Source organism: Oryzias melastigma, linkage group LG24 (assembly GCF_002922805.2).
Source record: "Oryzias melastigma strain HK-1 linkage group LG24, ASM292280v2, whole genome shotgun sequence".
Classification (NCBI taxonomy): Eukaryota; Metazoa; Chordata; class Actinopteri; order Beloniformes; family Adrianichthyidae; genus Oryzias; species Oryzias melastigma.
In genome coordinates this window covers 220,712-232,891 of record NC_050535.1, presented here as the reverse complement: position 1 = coordinate 232,891, position 12,180 = coordinate 220,712, and the positions used below count along the sequence as shown (strand labels likewise).

Genomic DNA, 12,180 nt, shown 5'->3' with positions numbered 1-12,180 from the left:
GGGGGGTAACAGTCTGAAGCTAAAAACAAACAACAACAGCCTTAAATGATGCAGCAGAAACTTTAGAAATAAAGTTATTTGATTATTTCACGTGTTTAGTTACAAACTCTGATCCTTTAGGATCAAAGTTTCTTCTGTTTGGATCAGAACCACGTTTATCTTCTCATTCAGGACAGAATTATTCTAAGATTAAAGCAGCGATGTGTGGCCTCTGGACGCAACCACCAAACAAACACTTTTTCCAAAATGGCGGCTTTTCTGTTGGTTCATTTCCATGGCAACCATTGGATGTTTTGATCACCTGGAGATGACCAACAGATCCGTGTGCGCTAACAAAGAATCAGCAGAAGTACATTTTTGGATTTCCTTAGCAACTAGCCACGCCCACATTCCTGATATGTTCTCATTGCAACTAGCCACGCCCACATTCCTGATATGTTCTCATCGTATGTTATGTTATTTCAGTCGATTCATGTAAAACTAGGGCTGGGCGTCATGACATTTGTTTTCGATACGAGGTTTCTTCTTCTTCATGATGACGACATTTCACGATTGTTTGGTTTTTTAGTTTTTATGCGATAACAATATATATCACGATATAAACCAAATACCTATATTTGTCAATCGAATCACTGCTCATAAGAGAAATGTGTCATCAGCACGTTGTTTAGATGCAAATATTTGTTTCCTGTCGTACCACAACAGATGCTCTGAAGGACCATGATGCAACAGTGCTTTCAGATGAATAAGAATAGGCATAAATATTACAAACTAAACTGAACATTACAGCCAAAGTTTTCAAGTTTCAAAAGAGATATAAAATAAAACACTAACAACATTCCACAGGTTGCAGTTTTTCATGTCACACCTGCTGCTAAACCAGCAGATTCAATCCTATAATTCAAATGTTTTCTATGAATTCATTTTGTATCTATCAGCCACGTCTTGAAGTCCAGTGCTAGTTAGCATTAGCATCGTAGCATCATGCTCTGCCACATTGTGGTTGACCTTTCTGTTGCTACAACATCTCCAGCCGGTTTGTCCTCCAGTCTGACTGGAACCTGAGTGACAAACGTCACAGAGACGATTAGCGTTTGTTCACGTCGAGTGCAGACGCAGAGGAGGGGCAGTTAATAAACATGCAAACGTTTACTCTCTAAGAAGAGAAAATGGTTCATTTGGACCCTTCAAAATAAAAGTCTATCACGATGGGTTCATTCTTCTATCAGGAAGTTACATCGCGATAAATATCGTTATCGTTTTATCGGCCGGATTTACAAAACCAACATTTTGTCTGAAGCAGCTTCCTGATGAAGCTACAGGAGGTAGGACTGATTGAAGGAGGAGGATTGTTGGAACGTTCAAGATGGCGGTCTGTTCCAGGGGTCAAAGGTCGTTCATTTAATCCAAAACTCTTTCTGCTGGCAGTAGGTGAGATTCTGAGTACGAGTTTAACGTTTTGCTCAAAGGCAGAAGAAGAAACATCTGGTTTTACTGAACTAGACGCAGGATTCCTGTCAGGGTTCCCCGCGACCCCTGCATGGCGGGGGCTAACGCGACCCCCTGCATGGCAGGGGCTAACGCGACCCCCTGCATGGCAGGGGCTAACGCGACCCCTACATGGCGGGGGCTAATGCGACCCCTACATGGCGGGGGCTAACGCGACTAATGTGACCCCTACATGGCGGGGGCTAACGCGACCCCCTGCATGGCGGGGGCTAATGCGACCCCTACATGGCGGGGGCTAACGCGACCCCTGCATGGCGGGGGCTAACGCGACCCCTACATGGCGGGGGCTAACGCGACCCCTGCATGACGGGGGCTAACGCGACCCCTGCATGACGGGGGCTAACGCGACCCCTGCATGGAAGGGGCTAACGCGACCCCTACATGGAAGGGGCTAACGTGACCCCCTGCATGGCGGGGGCTAACGCGACCCCCTGCATGGCAGGGGCTAATGCGACCCCTGCATGGCGGGGGCTAATGCGACTCCTGCATGGCGGGGGCTAATGCGACCCCCTGCATGGCGGGGGCTAACGCGACCCCCTGCATGGCGGGGGCTAATGCGACCCCCTACATGGCGGGGGCTAACGCGACCCCTGCATGGCGGGCTCACCTCCGTCCTGCTCCGCTTTGATCTGGGCCTCCAGGTCCTCAGGATCCACGTACTGGTAGTTCTCCTCGTCGTCGGCGGATTTGCACTTCCCGCAGCAGAAACAGCAGCAGCAGCAACAGCAGCAGCAGGTGAAGATGGTGCAGCACAGCATCAGGCTCTGCCGGGACCAAGACACGCAGGTCAGACGCCGAGGGTTCGAATCCCGTCAGACTCATTACAACTGAAGTTCAAATCCCCAATCTACCAAAACTACAGAACCTCAGAAACTTCATAATCAGCTGATTTATGTTCTTCTAACTTTGAGTCACTTGAGTTGTTTTTCTCTTTAGGATGTTCTGCTAACTGAACCATAAACGTTGTTTTCTTCTTCTGTGGTCGCTGTGACTCCCGTAAACGTCTCCACTTCCTTATTCCCCCAAACACTTCCTGATTGCTGCTGGTTCTTTTCAAGGTCGTCTTTTATGAGGCTCATAAAACATTCCAGATAAAAGTTTTCCCAGCAGAACCCGACCCGGTCTGATAAGACTGGTACCAACCTTGAACCACCACTTGGACATGAGGACGTAGTACTTGACGCTGTCCTCTCCGAACTGCTCGGACACGTACAGCCCCATGGAGCCGTACTCGTCGTACACCCTCCTCTTGTTCTCGTCGTTCAGGATGGAGTTGGCGTTGTTGATCTCCTTGAACTTCTCCGCCGCCTCGGGGTTGTCCGGGTTCTTGTCCGGGTGGTACCTGAGCGCCAGTTTCCTGACGGGGAACAGAACCGCACCATGACTCTGTTCTAGAGTGACAGACGGTTCTAGACCGGTTCTGTCCAGAACTACTGCTTCACTCTGACTTCTGCAGAACTTTATGACCACCGTGCAGATCAAAGATAAGGAAAACCTCAGAGATAAGGAGGTAAAATGACAGACAGGTGCTGGGAAAGGGGAGGAGCCTCTGCAGACGGTTACCTGTAGGCCTTCTTGATGTCCTCTGCTGACGCTCCTTTCTCCAGACCCAGAACCTTGTATATGCTCTCCCCAGAGGTGGACATCTTCCTTTGGGGGCGAGCGGAGTTCTGTTCAGCCATGTCTCACCTCTGGAACCACAAAACAAAACCAGGTGAGGATTCTAGATGTTTAAAACATCTGAAGAAGGTTCTGATCCAAACAAACCTCAGACTAAACCTTCTAACTGCATCAGTCTGAGATTTCATCACAGAACCAACACCGATCAAGAGGACCCTCCAGCCTCATGAGGAAGACAAAGACCGGACCATTACTCAGTCCAGCCCATAATCCAGCTGGCTCACAGGCTCGGGGAGATTACATTCTGCTGATCTATCAGATTACTCATCATCTGGTCAGAGGGCGACAAACACGGGTGTGACAACCTTCAGCTGGCAGAGCGGCTCGCGGTCAGGTTAAACATTACCCCGGCGCTGCTCCTGAACCACCACAGGAACCCAAACAGAACTGCTCCTCAGTCCGGCGGCCGGGAGACACAAAGGAGGAGTTTCTCCTGAGGTTTGGACATGGATCAAGACTGGAAATCCTACAGATCCTTCATGTTCTGTCTGCAGGATTTCTGAGACCTGAGGTCCAAACTCATGTTCTGCATTTAACAAACACAGAGAAGAAAAGACAATCCGCTCCTGCTTCATCAGACTGAGTCCTGAGCAGAACTTTGGACCGGTTTGAAACGACCCGTTTCCTCCTGAAGTCAGACTGCAGTTCATGCAGACACAGCAGGAGTTCCACTGGCTCATGCTGATCAGTAAACATGGCCATGAGGGCATCGCCTCAATCCACTGGCTCCATTTAGGATTACGTAATCCAGGATCAGGTTAGTTCAGACCTGTCAGTTTACAGCAGGGGGTCAAACTCAACCACACAGGGGACAGAAATCCACTGAGGTCGTTGGTCAAACAGGAGAAACATTTACTGAACACTCTAAAACTACATTTTAAAACTTTAAAACATAACTTTGTAACATAATTCTGAACTAGATATACAGCATTACCTGTGATAATGCTAGTGTGAATGCTGGAAGATGAATTTGGCAATTGAAGATGATAGTGCTGATAGCTGAAATGCTGAAGCTGATAGATAAAAAAGCTGAAGTTGATAACCAGCTAAATTATTTGGTAAATGCAAAATTAGCATAAAAAACTAAAAAACAGAAACTTAAGTTACCCAAAACAGCTAGCATGTAGCTGAAATATTAGCTAAACTCCAGAACGGCCTCAAACATCTTAGTTAATGTTGAAATATCCAAGAATACACAATTTTAAAACTTTAAACTGTAACTTTTTAACATAATTATGAATAATAAAAAGGCAGGAATATTATTCCAGAATAAATCAACTTAAAACTTAAATAACTTTAATATTTTACTCTCCATAAAAATATATTTTGTCAAAATTATACAAGTTAGAAATGAGGTAACATCGGGTCATTAATAACAATAAAATGATCTGGAGGGCCGGATTGAATCACCCGAGGGCCGGATCCGGCCCCCGGGCCTTGACTTTAACACATGTGGTTTACAGGAACCTTCTGAGGCTGATACAGAAAATTTTCAACCTTCATGAATAACATTTTTATCTTCAGCTGTCAGATGAATTCATGAAGAACTTCCTTCCTGCTGGAGCCAAAAGCTCCAACCATCATGTTTGGACCTGGCTGGTTCTGAGCGGGTCAGTTCTGGACAGCATGCAGAGAAACTCCAGCTCTCTTCAACCACACGTCTCTCTAAAATTAGCCGTGGAGCCGGCGGGCGCTGTGGATCAGGAAGCGGCGTCCTGCCCGTGCTTTCTCACCTTCTGTGCTTTGAGGTCATCTCTGCTTTAATGAGGACCCCCCCACACACCCCCCACCACCCCCTCCTGAACGAGTCCGTCTTCGCTTCACTTCCATCGTTTCTCATCTAATTAGCTGAGCGGTTCCTGATGTGAGAGCGGTGGAGTTTCCATGCGAGCGGCTTCACCAGATGGTGCTCTGAGCAGAAGCAGAAACGCCGTTTGGGTCGAAGTCTGCCGTCAGATCGCACAGATGTGGACTGAACCAACTAACCAAAGAGAAAATCTGACTTTTATTCTGAAATACGGCCGCCGGCGAGGCCTAAAGTGATGGTCAGATGATCAGAGACTTGTGCTCATGTCCTCCAGACGTTCTTCCAGACTGGATTCAGACCACAGAAGAAGACTTCAGAACATCCCAGCGTTCCTCCATCGTTCATTCTTACTCCTGTTCTGACCACCAGCAACACAAACCAAACTTCCACATGAAGCCGCTGGTTTGGTTCCTGAGTGACTGACAGTCTCCAGACTTTTCCAGATGCAGTAAAGCAGCCCAGACCATGAGCACGCCGCCACCATGCTTCAAACCAGATACAGCCGTGCGGCGCCACATTCACGAGTCAGTAAACATCACGAGGACGTTAACGAGGACACACCTTTGGCTCTTTCTACAGGACCATCGTTTCACCGTCACTTCAGGATCTACATCTGATTTTTAAAATCTTTTTTAAGGTTTTCAGTGAAGTTTGAGGAGTTTTTGGTGAGAATACAGCAGCTCAAAGACTCAAAGAGCATCAGATGTTTCTTTCAAAATGTCATCAGTCTAATTTTAACTCAAAAAAGTTTCTGAAAATGATGCAGAAATTTTTATACATTTCATTCAAAGGAAGAGAGTCTGCTCCGCTACTCAGATATTTAAATGGAGCTTTTATCTGAACATTAAATGAGACGAATGTGTTTTAATGGTTAATTAAATCATTTATCACTTGGATAGAAGCAGTAAATAAGCCGTATCATATCTTCAGAACGGCGTCTGCTGCAGGTCCAGGTGGCGTTTCTGCTGAACACCTTCATAAACGTCTCTGCTGGCGTCCACCACCATCAAAATATCTCAGCATCGTTGTGACCACAGAGCTGCAGCTGTGTGACGTGAACGCAGCTCAAAGTGATTAAAACGAAGCTGATGGGGAAGGTTTGAATCCGGATTTATGGATACAAACATCAGAATAACAAAGATTATGATGGTTTTACACAAATAACAGCAGATAATTCACTGATGCTCAACAGTCACCCGATTAGACACTTGTGAGGCTTTTTACCAACATCTGAGCACAGAAGCATCTGCACTTCCTCTCACATCCAACAATAGTTCTGTTTTCTCGTTTTCAGAGTCAACAAAGCAAAGCTCTGTTTTAGTTACACTTTTAGAAATGCTTGAGTCTATAAATAGTCCTTTTAAGATCCAAACCATGTCAGAGAATGAGGAAGATCTGAAACACAGGCCAACAGAGCGATCCTCAAAATCAAACAGCATCAAAGCGTCTGACAGTCGGGACGGTTTCCAAACACCAGAGGAACCAGGTTCTCCAGGTAAGAGCCGGCTCTGCATAATCAATCAATCAATCAAGATACTTTATTAATCCCTGGAGGGAAATTCATTGTTTCTCAGTACAACCAAGAACACAATGTTTAGATACAAGCAAAAAAATACACCATAATGGGTGGCAAAAAAAGGTCATATCTCAACACTGTGTACAGTTCAAGGTTCACTGCGGAAGCGTCCACTGAGCGGCGCCCCTTATTAATGCTACAAAATGGATGAATAATGCATTTAATGAAGGTCTTCAGCTTTCAATCTTATGTTTACAGGAACGTTTTCTTCAGCGCTCAGTCAGGTTTGGTCTTTCACAATAAAAGCACGGCTAAAAAGGCCCAGGGGCTGAATTCCTTCAGAATAAAGACGCTTCTACTGACACACGTGGTGATTTACTGTAAAAACCAAATCAGATCAGAGACAAATGAAACCCAGAGGGATGAGAAGTTTGTTCATTTCCTGCTGCTGACGGTTATGTAACAGACAGAACGGACCGACTCCGCTCAAGCGGGTCAGTAGGATACTGGAGCTTCTGATCCAAAGATTTCCAGTGGTTGAAATGATGAGAATGAAGCTCAAGCTGCTTAACGGAGACATCGCTCACATCTGGAAAAACAGGATCATCGATCGATCGATAAAGATCTGGAGAAAACTTTATTGACACGTTTCAGGGAACAAAGCCCGCTCTCTCAGAGGTCATGTGACATGTGAGGCTGTCCTGAAAAGCGACGAACAGGTGATCCGTTTTAATGTCCTGATGGATGAAGGAGCAGCGATTGGTTGGAATGTGACTGATGTCAGAGAACCTGCGTCTCTGGATGACAAACGAGGGAAATCCGCTTTCAGGATGATTGCATTTCTGGACTTTTGGTTGTTTTTTTAGAGTCAGGTGATTAAGCAGTTTCATTTTAAAGGTTTATCTTCCAAGTGTTTTCACATGGCGAGCTGAGAGCATTTCTGACCTTTGACCTCATGAACCGGAGTTTCTGCTTCAATGTCAGCGACAGATTCCTCAACTAAAACCGCCACAAAAATGAAACCTTTAACTGTAACCTAGCAACCAGTGTCCGTCCTGCGGTGAGCATGTTTTCTGTTAACACACACCAATTGTTAATCAGGCCATCTCGCTGAATCAGGAGACCAGATGCTGCTCGAGTCGAGCAGAGACTCCCTGAACATCCAGGACCGTCACTTTACTCTGGACACGATGGGAGGAAGAACCTGACGTCCTCAGGTGGAGAGGAACCAGAGAACAGCATCGGGCCTTCATCTAGCTTGTTTTCCCAACCAACAACTATCAGTTTATAACCAGTAATGAAGTCTAAAAAACTTCTAAATAATTCATGAAAGATTCAAAAGAATTACAGTTTTCTTTAGACCCACTCTAATGAAAACTGTGTTTAGACTTTCATAATTCTTTATTCAAACCATTGAGTCAGACAAAATCAAAAAAGCTTGTAAGTTTACAAGCTCACAGCTCTGATGAATCCACTTGCAGACAAATGGATCCATGAACGTCTTTGTTTCCCTGGAATCTGGATCAGAACCGTACGGCTGCAGAGCTCCGGAAACACTCTCGGTTTGTTAGGTCGTGAGGGCTGTAAGCTAGCAGGGGAGTAAGCAAACGGTTATATGATGGGGAAGGGGGCGGGATTACTCCATGCCAAAGGTCCCACCCACAACTCAGGGAGGGATTCTGCTGCTCTGCAGAAACTATGTCCAAGAAAACAACTCAGGTTTTTAGGTTTTGGCTAAAACTCTTCACACATCCAGATGGACCTCCATCCTCCACACTGCAGTAAATAAGACGTTTGGTTATTTTAATAGATTCGTTCCACTGTTTTATCTGTATTATCCTGATCTGTTAAATCATGGATCAACAATCGTTTAATTTCACTTCCTGTTAATCTGTAATTGATGCCGACAAGAACCAAAGATCGTCTATAAGACGACATAACTGGATATAGAATATATGATATACATGTCAATGCAAGAGTTCAAAGCATCCGCGGAAGTTGTGAAGTTGATCTGAGTGACAGATGACGTCACTGACTCCGAACGGCAGCTTCAGGACGAACCTGCGGCTGGATCCTCCAGCAGGTCCCGAGGATGGAGGTGGACAGGTCACGTGATCCTAACCTGAAGCCGGGCCCTGATACCGGACCCAAAGACCCGGGCCACCATCTGTTGGACGGAAGCTCCATCAGACCCGCAGCAGCTGCTGAAGGCGGGAATGCGGCGTGATTATGCGGTGTTTGTCCTTGCGCGGCTGTAATCCGGTGCTAATCCGCCTCTGGGCAGGAGAGCAACTTTCTGTTTGACACCTCACATTCACAAATGGACCGGAACCGGTCAAGTCTCCATCTTTTACCGAGCCTCACCCAGATGACCCGGAGTGACGCGCACGCGGGCAGCCGCGTTAATCTGATCACTAACCCGGACTAAGACGATGATCTGAAGGAAACCGGACACGTTCGGGAGAACCACGGTGAACGTTGAGCAACAGCTGGACACAGCCGCAGCTTTAGCCTGAGCGCTCGGTACCGGTGGGTTCTGGAGGTCCGGACCGCAATAAGCGCCAGAGAGCGGCGGTGTTGGACCGGTTCCTCGACAGCAGCTCCTTCCTTCGTCACATCAAACAAACCTTCACTACTTTCCTGAACCGTCGTTAAGTTAGCATCCGGTTAGCTAGCCGCGCGCCGCGCCGCTCCGGAGAACCGGGCCGCCTTACCTGAACGGAACGCTGCGTTTGCTGTTGGAAGGTCCGGTGGATCATAGAGGCATTTAGTTGGACCGGGTCGCTTCCTGTAATGGCACTGAAACCCGGTTCTGTCGTTAGCCGGTAGCAGCGGCGGCGGCGCTCTGCGTTCCCTCCTCGGTGTGAAGCTCCGCCCTCCAGGAAATACAGCAGGACTAGTGCTGCCTTCACGGTCCCCAGAAAAAAACAGTAAGTTAAAATGTAACGGCAGGAAAACAAAAACGTTCAAATAAAATGCATCAGGTAGTCGCCACAACCATAAATTAACAAAATAGTCAACCGATGCTTCATTATAGTTATTTTATGTTCCTCAAAATAGTGCTCAAAGTTAATTACACGTATGGAATTAAAGGCATCGTGACGTTTCGAGTTTATTTAACAAGTAAACGTAAGTCCTCGAACGCACCATCGTTACCCAAAGGAAGCAGCAACACGTGAAAGCACCGTTAAAGCGTCATTCATGATTTGTTTTATAAGTCCCGACCTCTTTATTAAATTATTTTGAATTTAAATATTTTTTTAACGGACGCGCCTTTAAAGAATAAACTTTGACAGAGATTTTATCAAGATTATTAATAAAAGTTGACCAAAAGGGATTTTCCCTAAAATGATATCTGAAGTTACAGGATTTTTAATTCTTTTAAACGTTTCTGTAGTTTTAATTATTCTCAAAAATAAAAACTTTGTCACCAGACAGTAAAGTGAAATTGTCTTTATTTCTCAAAAGAATCAAACAATAAAAGTTCAGATGACATTTTAAATCCATTAACCTGTAACAAAAAAAGAAAAAAATGAAATGAAAGTACCAGGAAAACATCCAAAAATACTGCTTTATCCAGCTAATGATGATCAGTAGAAGAACTGGTGAAAATACGGCTCAACACGAGGTAGACTAATGTGCAGAAGTAACATTTGGTGCTAAAATAACAGCATCTCCCTTTTTCTATCCGCTCTGTGGTAAAGCTGTAGCAGCTTCAGCTCTCTGCTTTCAATGGTCTTCCCGTTTCTACCAGAGGCTGAATGACATGATTGTGATCTTCTAGAGAAAAACAGTTTAGTGTTACAGCGTTTTCAGAAGCTTTTGGACCCAAAAACCTAATCAGAATGTAAAGATCGTTCAGAGGTTTAAAGACAGAACTCCCGGGTTCTCCGTCCTCTGTGGGAGGAGCTTTCATCTGCCCAGAACGGTGGCCAGCAGCGCCATCCGGATGTACATGCCGTTCTCCGCTTGCCGGAAGTACGCCGCCCGGGGGTCCGTGTCCACCTCCGCGCTGAAAGAGTCAGAGCTTTAAAGCAGACGACAGAAGGAGCTTTAGCGTCCTCGGTCCGAGTCCTACCTGATCTCATTGACTCGCGGCAGAGGATGCATGACCACCATCTTCTTCTTGGCGGCCGTCATGATGTGGGGGGTGAGGATGAACTGACCGAAGCACTGTTGGAGAAAGCGTTCAGGGTTAGGGCACTGCATCGGCCTAACAGAGAGCAGAGGGGCGGAGCTTACGGCCGTGTACTCCTCCTCAGAACCGAAGCGCTCCTTCTGGATCCTCGTCATGTAGAGGACGTCCGTCTCCGGCAGCGCCTCCTCGATGCTGTCGAACTCCTCCTGTACGGGGGGAGCAGGAGCGTTCAGGCCGACTCCTCCTGACTGTGTCAGAGCAGAACTTCACCTTCCCCACCTGATTAATGCCCCTGGAGGCGACGTAGTCGATGATCTCTGCAGGCATGTGGAGGTTCCTCGGCGCCACGTAGCGCAGAGTGATGCGGTACTGGGTCAGCAGCTTGGCCAGAGAGTGGACGGTGCGTCCGTGTTTCAGGTCCCCCACCATGGTGATCTGTCGGAGGTACAGGCGTTAACCAGCGTGGACGCATCCGGCCGAGCCGCCGTGATCCGAGCGCTGCTCACCGTCATGCCGTTGACCGTCCCCAGCTCCTCCCTGATGGTGAAGACGTCCAGCAGGGCCTGGGTGGGATGCTCGCCCACGCCGTCGCCGGCGTTGATCACGGGCTTACGGCAGTGGCGAGACGCAGCCTGCAGGGCGTGGAGAAAAGGTCTTAGAACTGCTGAGAGCAGTTTAAATGTGTAAATAAAAATAAATAAATAAAATAAAAATCAGGATTTCAGCTTAACCCTCTGGAACTGACGAGAGTAAGAATAAATTTAACTAATATGCTGAGATTTGAGTGGATGAAAGAAGAAACATGGAAGTTATTCGTTTGTGGACAATAGAGATTTTTAAATTTAATAAATGAGGCTCCAGCATGGAGAGGAGGACCCGCTGTGGGAGGCGGAGCTTTCAGATGTCAGAAATCCAATAAAAAATAGCAGAAAATTTACACTTCACCTCCTGCGACACCGATGTAGCAGGAGGTGAAGTGTCCGCTCTGATTACAGAGGAGGCGGAGTCAGACACGCCTCCACCTATGAGCAGATTCCAGCTGAGGAGAACGCCTGAAATCCAGCTGGATCAAACAGTTTTTATATTATTATTCTGTTCCACTGACATGATGAGGAAAACCTGAGAAAAAGAAAATAAAAAAGCTGCAAAAAAAAAACACAATTCCAAGAAAAATGTCTAATCCATTAGTCATGGACTATCAAAACAGTTAATTGAACATTTTTGGGGTTTCAATTCATAAAGATACAGATCGAGTTAGCACATAAAGCTAAAGTCTGCTAGCTTGATGCTAACGTATAATAGGATTTCCCATAGGACGGCTAATGCCAACACTTGGTTGACCTAAACATACATGCTGACTAAATGAACATCTTTAGAAACTCACAGGCAGGAATTTTCCAAACTCTTTGAAGGAAATATTTAAATATTTATATTAAGTAACTATTTGTAAACGAGGTCAATTTAAGCTTAAAGTGAATGAAAAAAACAGATTGTGTATTTGAGAAAAGAAATTTAGAAAATTTGAAAACA

At 46.1% G+C, this 12,180-nt stretch overlaps 2 protein-coding genes across 3 annotated transcripts in view; both read right to left on the bottom strand.

The window, feature by feature from the left end:
* dnajc5ga (DnaJ (Hsp40) homolog, subfamily C, member 5 gamma a) overlaps window positions 1–9,427 on the bottom strand; it is an 11,163-nt gene extending 1,736 nt beyond the window's left edge. Inside the window, exons 1-4 of one of the 2 annotated variants that reach the window (XM_024290971.2) lie at window positions 9,227–9,427; window positions 3,073–3,200; window positions 2,653–2,866; window positions 2,117–2,273 (exon numbers count right to left, since the gene is read on the bottom strand). In XM_024290971.2, coding sequence (XP_024146739.1) covers window positions 2,117–2,273; window positions 2,653–2,866; window positions 3,073–3,191 — 490 coding nt within the window. In that variant the 5' untranslated portion in view covers window positions 3,192–3,200; window positions 9,227–9,427. The remainder of the gene's footprint in view (window positions 1–2,116; window positions 2,274–2,652; window positions 2,867–3,072; window positions 3,201–9,226) is intronic. The other variant, XM_024290969.2, reaches the window with a different exon arrangement.
* A 524-nt stretch (window positions 9,428–9,951) lies between these two features.
* The window catches only part of cad (carbamoyl-phosphate synthetase 2, aspartate transcarbamylase, and dihydroorotase), a 17,710-nt gene continuing 15,481 nt past the window's right edge, over window positions 9,952–12,180 (bottom strand). The window contains exons 40-44 of the mRNA XM_024290968.2: window positions 11,157–11,282; window positions 10,930–11,085; window positions 10,755–10,856; window positions 10,591–10,685; window positions 9,952–10,524 (exon numbers count right to left, since the gene is read on the bottom strand). Coding sequence (XP_024146736.1) covers window positions 10,425–10,524; window positions 10,591–10,685; window positions 10,755–10,856; window positions 10,930–11,085; window positions 11,157–11,282 — 579 coding nt within the window. The 3' untranslated portion in view covers window positions 9,952–10,424. The remainder of the gene's footprint in view (window positions 10,525–10,590; window positions 10,686–10,754; window positions 10,857–10,929; window positions 11,086–11,156; window positions 11,283–12,180) is intronic.